The following is a 14,514-nucleotide window of genomic DNA, read 5'->3' on the forward strand; positions in this document are numbered from 1 at the left end:
AAGGTATGTGCTTCCACTTTTTTATGTCTTCCTCTATTTCTATTTTCAATGTCCTGTAGTTTTCTGCAAATAGCTCCTTTGCTTCTTTGGTTAAGTTTATTCCTAGGTATCTTAATTTTTTTGCCGCAATGGTAAATGGGATTTTTTTTTTACTTTCTCTTTCTTTGAGTTCATTATTGGTGTATAAGAATGCTATCAACTTTTTTTTTTTTTAAATTTTATTTTATTTTATTTTATTTTTTTATTTATTTTTTTTTGTACAGATAGAATGGGAGGGAGAGAGAGGAAGGGAGAGAGAGTGAGAAACATCGACGTGAAGGGACACATCGAGTGGCTGCCTCCCGCACGACCAACCAGGGCCGAGGACAAACTGCAACCGAAGTACGTGCCCTTAGCGGGAACCGAACCCGGGTCTCTCCGGACTGCAGGCCGACGCTCTAACCGCTGAGCCAAACTGGCCAGGGCGCTATCGACTTTTTGATGTTAATTTTGTATCCTACTACCTTGCCAAATTTGTTTATTAAATCTAGTAGATTTTTGATGGAGTCTTTAGGGTTTTCTATGTATAATATCATGTCATCTACAAATAATGACAGTTTCACTTCCTCCTTTCCAATTTGGATCCCTTTTATTTTTTCTTCATGTCTAATTGCTGTGGCTAAGACTTCAGCACTATATTAAATAAGAGTGGTGAAAGTGGGCATTCCTGTTTTGTTCCTGTTCTTCAGGAAAATGCTTTTAATTTTTGCCCATTGAGTATGACGTTGGCTGTAGATTTTTCATATATGGCCTTTATTATGTTGAGATATCCCTGTATTCCCACATTGCTGAGTGTTTTTATCAGAAATGGGTGCTGGATTTTGTGGAATGCTTTTTCAGCATCTATTGATACAATCATATGTTTGTTTTTTTCTTTATTAATTTTTAGAGAGAGGAAGGGAGAGGGAGAGAAAGATAGAAACATTGATGAGAGAGAACATCGATTGGCCGCCTGCTGCCTGCCCCCCACTGGGGATTTGGCCCACAGCCTGGGCATGTGCCTTGACTGGGAAATGAACCAGTGACCTCTTGGTACATGGGTCGATGCTCAGCCCCAGCCAGACTGATCATATGGTTTTTATGTTTCATTTTGTTTGTGTGGTGTATCACATTTATTGATTTGTGAATACTGTACCAGCCTTGCATCCCTGGGATGAATCCCACTTGGTCATGGTGAATAATTTTTTTAATGTATTGCTGGATCCAATTTGCTACTATTTTGTTAAGGATTTCGGCATCTATGTTCATCAGGGATATTGGTCTGTAGTTTTCTTTCTTTGTCATGTCTTTATCTGGTTTTGGAATTAAGAGTTATGCCGGCCTCATAAAATGAGTTTGGAAGTCTTCCTTCTTGAATTTTTTGGAATAGTTTGAGGAGAATGGGTATTAGTTCTTCTTTGAATGTTCAGTAAAACTCCCTCTTAAAACCCTCGGGGCCTGAGCTTTTGTTTGCTGGGAGAGTCTTGATTACATCTTCAATTTCCTTAGTTGTTATTGGTCTATTCAGGTTTTCTATCTTTTCCTGGTTCAGTTTTGGGAGACTATGTTTCTAAAAATTTGTCCATTTCACTTAGATTATCCAATTTGTTGCCATATACAGTAATTGTTTATAGTATTTGTTAACTATCCTCTGTATTTCTGTGATGTCAATTCTCTTTCGTTTCTGATTTTGTGTTTTGGGGTTCTCTCTGTTTTAGCTAAGGATCCATTGATCTTGTTTATCTTTTCAAAGAACCAGCTCTGTTTCATTGATTTTTTTGTTTGTTGTTTGTTTGTTTGTTTGTTTGTTTTGGTCTCTCTGTCATTTATTTCTGCTCTGATCTTTACTATTTCTTTCCTTCTACTTGCTCTGGGGTTTTCTTTTTGTATGCTTTCTAGTTCTTTAAGTTGTGAGGTTAAAGAGTTAATTAGAGATTTTTTTTTTGTTTCTTGAAGTAGGCCTGTAGTGCTATGAACTTCCCCCTCAGGACTGCCTTTGCTGCATCCCATAAATTTTGTGTTGTTGTGTGTTCATTTTCATTGGTTTCCAGGAAGTTTTTAATTTCTTCCATGATCTCCTTGGTAACCTATTCATTGTTTAATATGCTAATTAGTCTCTTTGTGTTCAAATGTCTTTGCTGTAATTGATTTCTAGTTTCTTGCCATTGTGATCTGAGAAGATGCTTGATATGATTTTAATCTTCTTGAACTTGTGGAGTCTTAGTTTGTGTTCTAACTACCGTCTATCTTTGAGAATGTCCCATGTGCACTTGAGAAGAATGTGAATTCTGTAGTTTTAGGATGTAATTTTCTGTAGATATCTATTATATCCATTTGATCTAGTGCATCATTTAGAGTCTCTGTTTCCTTGTTAATTTTTTGTCTAGAGGATCTATCCAGTGATGTTAGTGGGGTGTTGAAGTCCTCTGCTATGATTGTATTGCTGTCGATTTCTCCTTTGAAGTCCTCCACAAGATTTTTAATATATTTTGGTGCTCCTATATTGGGTGCATATATGTTTACCAAGGTTATATCTTCCTGTTGGATAGATCCTTTCAATATTATGTAGTAGCCTTCTTTGTCTCTAGTTATGGCCTTCATTTTGAAGTCTATTTTATCAGATAGGAGTATTGCTACCCCGGCTTTTTTCTTTCTTTCCATTTGCTTGGAAGATTTTTTTTTCATCTCTTCACTTTCAACCTATGTGAGTCTTTTGTTGTGAGGTGGGTCTCTTGTAAACAACATATATATGAGTCATGCTTTCTTATCTAATCAGCTACTCTGTGTCTTTTTTTTTTTTTTTTTTTTTTTTTTTAATCCTCACCCGAGGACATTTTTCCATTTCTTGTTCAGGTAGAGTGAGAGGGAGAGAGAGGAACAGAGAGAGAGAGAAACATCGATGTGAAAGGAACACATCGAGTGGCTGCCACTCGCACAACCGACCAGGACCGGGGACAAACTGCAACCGAGTTACGCGCCCTTAGCGGGAACCGAACCCGGGTCTCTCAGGACCACAGGCCGATGCTCTAACCGCTGAGCCAAACCGGCCAGGGCTACTCTGTGTCTTTTTATGGGAGCATTCAATCCATTTACATTTAAGGTGATTATTGATATATACTTATTTATTGCTATTTTTGTTTTTTGTGGTTATATATATATATTTTCTTTCTTCTAATTACAGCAGTCCTTTCAACATTTCTTGCAGTGCTGGTTTGGTGCTAATATATTCCCTTAGCTTTTTTTTTTTTTGGTCTGGGAAGCTCTTTATTCAGATCCTTGTTTTTCATGACCTTGGTTATTTATGCCATTTTCTTCTGGCCTGTAGTGTTTCTGTTGAGAAGTCAGCTGAGAGCCTTATGGGAGCTTCTTTTTAGGTAACCTGTTGCTTATCTTTTGCTGCCTTTAGAATTCTCTCTCTGTCTTTAATTTTTGGCATTTTAATTATTATGTGTCTTGGTGTGGGCCTGTTTGGGTTCTTCTTACTTGGGGTTCTCTATGCTTCTTGAACTTGAATACTTTTCCCCTTCACCAAGTTAGGGAAGTTTTCTGTCACTATTTCTTCAAATATATTCTCTAACCCTTGCTCATTTTCTTCTTCTTCTGGAACTCCTATGATGCGAATGTTGTTACCTTCCAGTTGCCCACAGTTCTCTTAAGCTGTCTTCCTGTTATTGAATTGTGTTTTCCTTTTGGTTTTCTGATTGGGTGATTTTTTTCTACCCTGTCTTCTAATTCACTGATCTGGTCCTCAGCTTCCTCTACTCTGCTGGTTATTTCTTCCAATTTGTTCTTTATTTCTGGTAAGTTATTCTTCATTTCCAATTGGTTGGTTTTCAATGTTTCTATCTTTACTCATGGTGTTGAGCTTCTTACTCATGGTGTTGAGCTTCCTTATTATCATCATGCTGAACTCTATCTCTGATAACTTCCTGAACTGCATTTCGTTTATCTCATCTTCAGTAGAGTTCTCTTGTTCTTTCATTTGGGATTTGTTTATTTGTTTTGCCATTTTGGCTACCTCAGTGGGTTTTGGGGCCTGCCAAATTTTCCCTGTGGGTGTTGGTGTTCTGTTTGTGGCTCCTTCTACTGGGTTTGGATGAGTGTGGGAGGACCCATGTCAAGTCTTACTTTCCTGGGTAGATTTGCAAGCCCAGGAAAAGTTCAGTTATCCTCTAGCTTTTTGCCTGGAGGCTATTAGTCTCAGTTAATTGATGAGCCTTGGGTTGTAACCCTCAACTCAGTGGGGAAAAAAAATCCCTCAGGTGTTCAGAGTAAGAGGATTTCCAGAGGATGGGGAAGATGCTGGCTGTTAATAAGCCTCAATTTGCATTTCTCTGGCCCAGCTGGGTGGTGTTAAATTTCTGAGGGAGGGGCTGCTGCTTCTCCCCAGGGCTCTGGGAAGACGGTCTTTGAGTAAGATGGCTACTGTCCTGTGAGGGAATGATTCAGGAAAAACCTTCCAGTGGCCTCCAAATTCCAAGTCTCTCCATGCAGTTTCAGACCAGTCTGTCCTCCCTCTCCCAGAGCCCAATGTGAGTGGCTGTAGCTAATTTAGTGCTCTGTTCCAGCCCTCTGTGCTGGGGAGCTGGCTTGGTATTTTAACCCCGAGGGAGCTGCTTACAGCTAAAATAGCTGCTGTCTGTGGGCTCCCAGCCTGCCCTCTGCCCTCTGCAGATCCTACCAGGCTCGATTCAGTGTCCTTTTTTCCTGTCCCTGGTTGTATGGGTCCTCTCCAGCTGCTTTTCTGTTGCTTTTTCCCCAATGATTTGTCTTTATTTTAATTGTAATTCCAGTTTGGTCCTGGTAGATGGTCTGTGTAGCTTTCATTCACTCTGCTGCCACATTGTCAAGATTTCACTTCTATCTATTTTCTCTTTGTTCATTTTTTTTTTTTTTTAATTCCTCACCTGAGGATATTTTTCTACTTATTATCAGGTAGAGTGGGAGGGAGAGAGAAAGACAGAAACATTGATGTGATAGAGCCACATGGACTGGTTGCCTCCCACATGACCTGACCAGGGCCAGGGACGAACCGCAACCGAGGTACGTGCCCTTGACTGGAATCAAACCTGCAACTCATTGGTCCGCGGGCTGATGCTCTAACCGCTGAGCCAAACCGGCCAGGACTCTTTGCTCATTTTTAAATTGGATTATTTGTTCTTTCATCAATCCAAAATTTAAAAGTTGTGTATGACTTTTTGTTTTTTATAGTTGGGATCAAAATAGAAGCTAATTTTATATCTGGCTTTCCTTTTTGCTGAACATATAATATTAGTTTTTTCTGTGCCATTAAAGAATCTTTTAAAACATAGGAGGGCATCTTATGAAATCACTGGTGAGGGTCCTTTCACTTCTGCCTTCCTGGGTTCCCCAAGCCCCACCTGAGCAGTAGGGTGGGAGCAGATGCTGGCCAGGGTTGGCCCTGCCTCAAGCCCACTCCTCTTCTTTGTCCCTCTGCATCTCATCTCGCTGCCCGGCTCCCTGCAGAGGTCCCAAGCATGCAGGTCGTGCACACCAGTCTCGGGGCCCCCTGGATGTCTTTGGGCCCTCGGGAGGCCCCTGCCTCAGGTGAGAAGCTTGGTGGAAGCCCCCAACCCAGGGCCCTGGAGATGGAGGTTGCAGGCAGGGGTGAGTGGCTAGGGAGGGGTGGAGAGAAGTCGGTCTGATGTAGACACATAAGGTGAGGAACCAGGTGAGCACATCATTTGTCTTGTGCTTCCTCCTCTTTCTAGATTCCAGAGACCAGTGGGCACCCCAGGAGCAACCCTCAGCCCGGGGTAACCCCAGAGGAGACCAGGGCCCCCACCTGCCAGCCCCAGGCCCAGTCTCTTCTCTGCAGCAGTCCCCAAGCCAGCAGGCCCTGTGGTCTGGCTCAGGGCCCCAGGACTGCAGACACAGCCTCTATGGGTGCTGCCCCGATGGCCACACGGCATCTCTTGGGCCGCAGTGGCAAGGCTGCCCTGGGGCCTCTTGCCAGCAGAGCAGGTAAGTGCCTCTCCCTCCTCACCAGGTCAGAGAGGGAAGGTGTATGTCAGGCGGGGTGGGGCGGGTTTGCCGAGCTCAGGAATGGGACCAGAGGTGCTGCCTGCAGCTGCCCTGGCTGCTCCCGCTGCTGGGCTTCCTCACGCTCAGTGGGGTGAAAGGCCTGTTTTCCCCGCAGCGACAGCCTGAGGCTCTGGGAGGGCACACCGGGTAGGAGTTCTGCTCTCAATCCAAACCAGGCTCCCACTCCTTCAAGGTCCAGGGTACTAAGTGGCCAGACTTGGGCGCCAGTGGCCTGGGGGTGATCCCCAGCTCAGCCACTTACTAGCTGTGCACTGGGTGACTTGGGCAAGTTACTTAACCTCTCTGATGTTGGCTTCCTCTGCTGAGAATTGGAGCAGTGCCAGCCATTGGCTGGGTGACTGAGGACAAAACGGATCCCATGGCGCCTGGCATGTAGAGGTGCTCTGATGGTTGTTCCTTTCTCCTTCCTTCCCGAGTCCTGGCTGGGGGGTGAAATAAGTGCTGGCTTCTTGACATTCCTCTGACCCCACCTCCCACCTGTTGCTGTTTTGTAGAAACTCCCCGGGAAACTGCAAGCAGGCTCAGATTCCCCCCCCCCCCCGCCCCACCTTGGTTTTGTGGTAGGATGTGTGGTTGAGGATTTGCCAGTTATAAGGGTTGCAATTCTGCTTATTGTGTTCCTGTTACCCTCCCTGCTGGCCGCTAAGTGGTTGGTAGACAGGGAGTGTCGGGGTTTGTGAGATGGAACGCCTTGTATGCAGGGTCACATGGTCTCCTGTTTGGACCCTAGCCCGGTCAGCCCCCTGCACAGGGAGCCTCAGAGCAGGGGTGCAGGGGTGCTGGGGTGCTGGAAGCTAAGGATCCCTGGAGGGGACTAGGTGGTAAGGGGAGGGCTGTGTGGTCTCTGACTAGGTACGGGTGTTGCCCCGATGGGGTGTCTGTGGCTGAGGGGCCCCATCAAGCCGGCTGCGCGAGGTCTTACAGCGGGGACAACGTGGGGAGCAGGCCAGGTTCGCGAGCAGTGGCCTCCACGGTGAGTGTCTTGTTCATGTGATGGGGCAGGAGTCCAGCCTGGGAACCTGCTCCCTGCCACCCTGCAGGTCCCTGAAGCCTGCTGGCCTGGGCCGTCCTCTCGAGGACACAAAGCTTCAGAGATGGTTTGGGGCTGGGGTTTCATCCGACATTCTGGCCTCTGACTCCCCCTGGGGCTGAGGGTCTGCACTGGGGGCTCACAGTTCTGTCTCTCCCTCTGCCATCCTCGCCCAGGCACCCTGGGGTCCCCACCAGGAGCCTGACCTATTCCCAACTTTCTCCCCAGGCCCCCAAGGCCCACCAGCCCCAGGCCCAGCAAAATGAGCCCAGTGAGTGCCGGGGCTCCCAGTTTGGCTGTTGCTATGACAACGTGGCCTCTGCAGCAGGCCCTTTTGGGGAAGGCTGTGTAGGCCAGCCCAGCTATGGTGAGTGGATGCCCTCCCTCGGCCTGGTGGGGAGGCTCTGGTCCCACTGTGCCCCTCCCCCACTCAGAGCCAAAGACCGTCCTAGGCTCAGTTCATTCATTTCTTCCACAAGTGCGTACTGACCACTTACCAGGAACCAGGCCAGATAACAGCCAGACTGTTCTCATTTCAAACATTTGCTCTGGAGGCCGCCTGGCTGCTCCAGGGGTTGGGAGAGTTGTAGGTGGAGACCCCACAGAGAAGGAAGGTTTGTCCTTCTCCCTGAGGGCTCAGGCCCCTTCGGAGGCAGAGATGGTGTAGAGAGGTCTGTGCCAGGATGGATGGGATGTCCCCCCCCGCCTGGCGGAGTCCTGAAGGGAGGTTACTGAGGCTGGAGCATGGGGTGCATGGATGGAGCTTCTGGGGACCAATATGGTGACGTTGAAAGCCAGGCAGGCTGGTGGTCAGGGTCTGTAGGAGGCTTTAAGCAAGGGCCAGCCAGGGTCGCCTCTGAATGTGGAGAGGTGGAGCAGGCTGTGCTGCGGAGGAAGGTGCTAGAATGCGCAGGTTAGGGCTGCAGGTATGTTCAGAGGTTGGCAAAGCGACCGGGGAACATGGTGAGCATCACTGGGCATCTTCACAGGCCCCTGGGAGCTAAGGGCTGGGTCCTTGTCCTGCTGAGCATGTCAAGGTGAGGCCCTTGGGTTGCTCTGGGTGTGCACTCCAGGGTCTGGCTGGGGAGGGGCAGGAGGGGAACCAGTCCAGGGATCTCAGCCCTGGCCTGGAGGGCTCTAGTTCTGTGGGTGGAGGTGATGGGCTGATTCCAGAGGCTGCTGTGGTCCCTGGACAGGTCTAGGCAGTGAACAGATTCTGCCCCCAGGGCCAGGTCAGGGCCCGGGCAGGGGTGTAGGCTGCTCCATAAACTGGGCGGGGCTCCTGTCTCAGGGGGTGGGGCGTACTTCTTGGCAGGGCTCTGCTGGGCATTATTTTTGGCCACCCAGATAACATGCATCCTTCCTGCCCTCAGCATACCCCGTGGGGTGCCTGCTGCCCAGTGCTCTGGGCTCCTGTACAGACTGGGCCACCCGCTGGTACTTCATCCCCTCTGTGGGCCGGTGTAACCGCTTCTGGTATGGAGGCTGCCACGGCAATGCCAACAACTTTGCCTCGGAGGACGAGTGCATGAGCAGCTGCCGGGGGTCTCGACATGCACCCCGCCAACCGGCGCCTGGGGCCGCTGGCCAGAGCACCCACAGCAGTGGAGGTGGCCACAGTCCTGGAAGCCAGCAGGAGGCCGGCCGGCACAGGACCGAGGCCACGGTCCAGAGAAAGCCCGGGCTGGAGGCGCACCACACCCCGGCCTTAGGAGAACGGCCCCGGGGCCAGGAGCTGGGGCGCAGCACCCCTGGACTAGGCGGAGATGCTGGGTGGCCAGCACCACCCTCCCACAGCTCCTCCTACAGGTGCGCCTCACCTTTCCCAGGTAGGGGGCGAGGGACCAGGCTAGGAGCTGAGCCTGTCTGAGCGAAAACCCTGAGTTCAGCCAGCCCTCCCACCCCACCCCTTGCCTGGGACCCTCTAAACAGCTCTGCCTGGGGGCTTCGTCACCTGGGGCAGCTCAGGCTTCGGAGGTCAGGCAGCCAGGACGTGGCGGTGCCTGGATTCACCCGCAGATCTTGCCATTGACCCCAGGGTCTGTCTGGTTAGAAAAGCTTCTGGGCTTCATGACTTGGCAAGTCCACCAACTTCTTTCTTGGCCTGTAAAATGGTGATATCATCTCCTAGGGTTAGGGTTCCATTTGCTATTCCTCCTGGAATTGTGTCATATTAATGAGAGATTTGGGAAGATTAAAAACAAAATAAAACAGGAGGGTGGTTGGCCCCCACCTGGATCGCGTGTGCTGCCCCCCGCCCCAGGCTCGGTGCCGAGCAGGTGGAGGTGGCACTGCCTTGGGCATGGTGGGGAATTCGGGTTCCTAAGTCCACTGGCTTCTGGAGCTTGGCCTCCCACGAGTGCCTGTGACAGGATGGGGCACACTGGTGAAGGGGTGGTCCCTGGTCAGGGTGCATGTGCCAGTCATGCTGGCCCTCACCTCCCACTTTTCCAGGATTAACTTGGCAGGCTCGGAGCCCTCTCTGGTGCAGGTGGCCCTGGGACAGGTCGTGCGGCTCTTCTGCCCAGAGGACGCCTCCATGGACCTGCACACCAGGTGGCAGAAAGACGGGCAGCCCCTCTCCTCTGCCAGGTGTGTGCAGGGGGCCTCCCCCAGTGGCAGGCCCGCTGATTTCCCTGGGGTGGAGGGTGAGTGTGAGGCTGTGGCCCCCTCTGGTTGGAGCACTGGGTCCCAAGGGGGTCTCATTGTCCTCAGGAGCCCAGAACTAAGCCCCCATCCCCACTCACCCAGGCACAGGCTGCAGCCCGATGGCTCCCTGGTCATCAGCCCCCTGCGGGCAGAGGACGCTGGCACCTACAGCTGTGGCACCAGGCCAGGCCGTGACTCTCCGAAGGTCCAGCTTCGCATCGCAGGTCTCAAGGGCCCCATGGTGGGAGGGACTGGCTGAGCGGGCCTAAGCCGGGTCACCCCAGGGATGTCCTTGGGCCCAGGCATGCTGGTGGCAGGGACCGTGGATTCCAGTTGGGCTGAGGTGGAGGTCTTGTTCCTCATGACCCTCATTTCCTCACATCCCCCACTCCCGGCCTCATGGCCCCCCCTTCCTTCCACCCGCTTCTTCCCACAGCTCACCCCTTGCTTCTCCTGGCCTCCTGACAGGGGGTGACACGGCTGTGCTGGCCGAGGCTGAGCCAGGGCACTTCCCTCAGACCAGGGACCCGGCCCAGGGCCACAGCCCTGGGGACTCCAGCCGCGGGCGGGATGCCGAGGGCCTGGGCGCCATCTCCTCCTCTCATCCACGGCCCGCAATCAGGTAACAGAGCAGCAGTGTCTCCCCCACCCGGGGCCAGGGCCCAAGGAGGTCTCAGTGGGTGAATGGGTCCCCAGGCCAGTATGTGCTGAGACCAGGCTTGCTGGCCCGTTCAGGGCTCTGGAGGTGAGAACTAGAAAAACATGAATCCCTGAGCTCAGCCTCTGGAGGAAGGGGAGCCTTCCTCCACCCCAAGTCAGCGGAGACAGCTTTGCAGAGGGATGCAGAGGGGCGAAGGGAACCCAGGTCAACAACCTGGAGTCAGACATGTAGGGTGGGAGCAGCCAGTCTGAGCTTGGGGGGGGGGGATGCTGAGAAAGCAGGTGCTGTAACTCTGCCCCCCCCCCATAGTTACTCATGGGTCCTTCCCCGAACGGAGGGGTGGTTTTAGGAAGCTAAGTCTGGGGGGAGGAGAGGGGCCCATGGGCATGTGCAGAGGCCCCGCCCCCAGGCAGGGTTGGGGACGGGGAGGCAGTGGCCGGGAGCCCTCAGGGCCCTGGGGTGCTTGTTCTTCAGGCTGCGCCTGGACCAGAACCAGCCTGGGGTGGTGGATGCCCGTCCTGGGCAGCGGATCCGGTTGACCTGTCGCGCCGAGGGCTTCCCACCCCCAGCCATTGAATGGCAGAGAGATGGGCAGACCCTGTCCTCCCCCAGGTTTGTTCGGCTCCTCCCCCTTCCTGTGCAGGCCTCGGGAAGGAGCTGCTGGGAGCCTTTCCAGGGTGTGGGCAGGGGACAGACTCAGGCCCGGCTGCAATGATAAGCTCACATCATTGCCCCAGTGAGTGAGGCGTGTCCTCACCACCATCTGCAGAAGAGCCGTGTTGAGGCAGGTGTGTTCTCTCCCCATTTCACACAGACGCTTCACACCACACGGCTCCTAAGTGGCAGGACCCGGATCTGAGCCTACTAAGTTATAGCAGGAACTAGAAACCCACTTCACTTTGTATGAGGAATCTTGAAATGATTTATTGCCAGGGTTAGCAGTCAGGAACCTTCGAGTCAGTGAGTGCTGGCAGCTGGAGGCCACTGGGGAGACCCCACTCTCATCGGGGAAAGACCCTGTCCCCCCCTCCCACCCCCACCGTGGGATGGAGCCCCCTGACTCTCTTTGGTCCCCAGACACCAGCAGCAGCCCGATGGCTCTCTGGTCATCAGCCAAGTCGCTGTGGAAGATGGCGGCTTCTATGCCTGTGTTGCCTTCAATGGGCAGGACCGCGACCAGCGATGGGTCCAGCTCAGAGTTCTAGGTAAGGTACAGTCCTGAACGGAAGGGCGACAGTGCCAGGTCAGGTGGCACAGGTTGGGCAGGATCCGCATCATGACTAACAGTGCCTCCTCCTCGGGCCCAGGGGAGCTGACCATCACAGGGCTGCCCTCCACTGTCACGGTGCCGGAAGGTGACACGGCCAGGCTGCGCTGTGTGGTGGCGGGAGAAGGTGTGAACATCAGATGGTCCAGGTAAGGCTCTGTTCCAGGGCCTGGCCCTCAGACCCACCCCCGAGGCGGTACAGCCTGAGCACAGGTGGCCCCCTTTCTGCAGGGACGTTGCTGTCACCGCTGTCCTCACCCCACCTTCTTCCACTCCTGCCTCCGGGCCTGGCGCCTACATAGTGAGGCCCCGGAGGGATGCTCCCTTCTCCGTTGGCTGGGCCATCCCAGGGTTTCTCAACCACGGCACTGATGCCAATTTGGACCCGATAAGTTTTGGTTGTTGGGACTGTCCTGTGCAATGCAGTATGTTTTGTGGCATCCAGGCCATCAACCCACAATGTGACTATCACCCCCTCACAAGTCATGACAATAAAAAATGTCTCCAGATGGTATCAAATATCCCCTCGGTGGAAAATCTTCCCTGGGCTTGAGAACCACTGGGCTACACTCAGCTTGGGGGACTTCAGGGGCCTTTGTGGGAATCAGTTGGTCTGATTCATTCATTCAGCACACTTTTTGTCATCTTCCTCCATGCAGTTCACCAGGAGTAGGCTAGGCTCTGGGGATCCCGGGCTGACCTGAGCCCCCCAGATAGTGGGCAGGACGTGGCCCAGTGCCCCTCAGCTCCAGAGAGTTGCCCTAAGTGCTGTCTGTGAACTGAGGAGTGAGGCTGCCTCCCATCTGGGAGCATCAAGGAAGAGGTGGCCATGGAGGCGACTTTGTCTGCACCTTGAAGGCTGAGGGGGGAGGGATGTTCTTGATCAAGTGAGGTGATGCCAGGATGGGACTGGCCCTGTATCTTCACTTTGCCTCCCTTGGCTCTTCCCAGCTGCAAACATGCTCAGGACCCCTCTTCAAAACTGACCCTGTGTCTCCCTGCAGCGGCCTTCAGTCGGCCTCCTCGTCACAGCACTGCTCTCTATAGCATCCACTGTCCACCCCACTCCTGTCCACCCCTGCTGCAGGGAGATGAACTGGCCAAGGCCTCCTAAATCCTTTGGACACCTCCCACTCCCCACACGGCCTGTGTCCTTCAGTGACCTCGAGCCTCCTGAGATCTGCCTCCCCTTGGCTCCAGGTGACGACCGTCTTCGGGTGTCCTTCCTGCTTCTCTTCCCAGCTGGCTCATCTCTTCATACCTGTTGCTTAGGAGCCAGTAGCTCAGGGTCTTGCCTTGGTCCTCGGTCCCTGACCTTGGGCAAACATGCAGACACATGGTTTCTGGGACTATCCAGTAGGTGATACACGATCTCAAACCTGATCCCCTTGGTATCTCACAGGCACCCAAAATGCAAAATGGTGGAAAATAACCTCACCATTCACCCCCAGCACTGCCCTGGGCTCCCCGTGGTGGAGGGGCACCACCATTACCCAGTAACCCAAGCTAGAAACCTGTTGGTAGTTTCTCCCCCACCTCCCGCAGTCCCTTTATCACCTGTGTCATCCACCTGTGTGCACCAGCCACTTACCTGGTCTCTGCTCTCGGGCATATCCTCCATCCCCCACTGCCCTCGGCAATCCTTTCAAAGTCCGAGTACCACGTCAGTCCTGCTAGCCCCAGGACCCAGCCCAAACCCCTGACCACGTGCGCTTCCTTTCTCCCTCCCTCTCGTTCCGGCCACGGCCTGCCTTCAAGCTCCTGGGTCCCCGTGTTCCCAGCTGCAGCCTCCGCCGCCTCAGGTCAGGTCTCGGCTAGCCATCCTTCTCAGGGAAGTCTCCCCCAAACACCTGCACCCCACCCCACTGCCCTGGAGGCAGGGAGTGCTCAGGATTATCCAGCACAGGGCCTGGCGCCTCGTGGCTGCTTCCGTGTCCTTTGCTAATGGAGAGGGTGCGGCCCCTGCTGGAAAAGGCACAGTTATGGCCCCTCAGCGCAGTGTGCTCGGTTGGTGGGAGCCTGTCACCTTTGAGCTACTTTGCTTTGACAACGTCCTCCCATTTGGGTGCTCTGGAATGGTCTTTGATCACCTCCTCCCTCTGCCTCTTGCCCGCTGGGGCCCTGGGTGCAGCACTGCAGGGTCCTAGGGCCTGAAGACCAGAGGCCCTGGACAGCGCGTGTCCTCTCCCCTCCAGGAACGGGCTGCCGATACGAGCCGATGGCCACCGTGTCCACCAGTCCCCAGATGGCACTTTGCTGATCCACAACCTGCGGGCCGGGGACCAGGGCTCCTACACGTGCAGCACCTACCACGGAAGCCAGGCGGTCAGCCGCAGCACTGAGGTGAAGGTGGGCCCGCCAGGTAAGCAGGGCCCGCTTGTCCCCAGAGCTGCCTGTGCGCAGAGCGCAGGCCCTGTGGTCCCAGGGACTCGGGTCCAAATCCCGGCTCACTCTGCCACTTACTGGTACTGAGACGCAGGGCCTACCCTTCCTGAGCCCTTGCTCATCTGCACAGCGGGCTGCCCCGCCTCTGACATGGTTACAGTGAGGGTGGAGGAAAGTGCAGGGCAGGCAGCTGGTAACAGCCTCACAGATGATGCAAAACTTTTTTTTTTTTAGATTTGTTTTATTTTCAGAAATATGACTGAGTGGAACTTCATAATACTTAAGGCAAACAGACCATTAAAATCTGTCCATTCTATTTAGGGTGGCAAAACATGGTCCTACGAATGAAAAGTGCCCTTTGACCATATAACTCAGAAAGGGACGGTCAGGGATTCGCGTCGCCATCTTACAAACGAGATATCTGGAGAGCTCAAGTGA

At 52.9% G+C, this 14,514-nt stretch overlaps 1 protein-coding gene across 1 annotated transcript in view; it reads left to right on the plus strand.

Moving 5' to 3' along the window:
• The window catches only part of PAPLN (papilin, proteoglycan like sulfated glycoprotein), a 44,650-nt gene that overhangs the window by 20,181 nt on the left and 9,955 nt on the right, over window positions 1-14,514 (plus strand). The window contains exons 14-25 of the mRNA XM_036261503.1: window positions 5,506-5,646; window positions 5,751-6,003; window positions 6,937-7,057; window positions 7,343-7,481; window positions 8,488-8,923; window positions 9,569-9,706; window positions 9,866-9,987; window positions 10,232-10,385; window positions 10,899-11,036; window positions 11,502-11,629; window positions 11,732-11,840; window positions 13,887-14,053. Of these exons, the coding sequence (XP_036117396.1) occupies window positions 5,506-5,646; window positions 5,751-6,003; window positions 6,937-7,057; window positions 7,343-7,481; window positions 8,488-8,923; window positions 9,569-9,706; window positions 9,866-9,987; window positions 10,232-10,385; window positions 10,899-11,036; window positions 11,502-11,629; window positions 11,732-11,840; window positions 13,887-14,053 (2,046 nt within the window). The remainder of the gene's footprint in view (window positions 1-5,505; window positions 5,647-5,750; window positions 6,004-6,936; window positions 7,058-7,342; window positions 7,482-8,487; window positions 8,924-9,568; window positions 9,707-9,865; window positions 9,988-10,231; window positions 10,386-10,898; window positions 11,037-11,501; window positions 11,630-11,731; window positions 11,841-13,886; window positions 14,054-14,514) is intronic.

Source organism: Molossus molossus, unplaced genomic scaffold (genome assembly GCF_014108415.1).
Source record: "Molossus molossus isolate mMolMol1 unplaced genomic scaffold, mMolMol1.p scaffold_m16_p_1, whole genome shotgun sequence".
In the NCBI taxonomy this organism is placed as follows: Eukaryota; Metazoa; Chordata; class Mammalia; order Chiroptera; family Molossidae; genus Molossus; species Molossus molossus.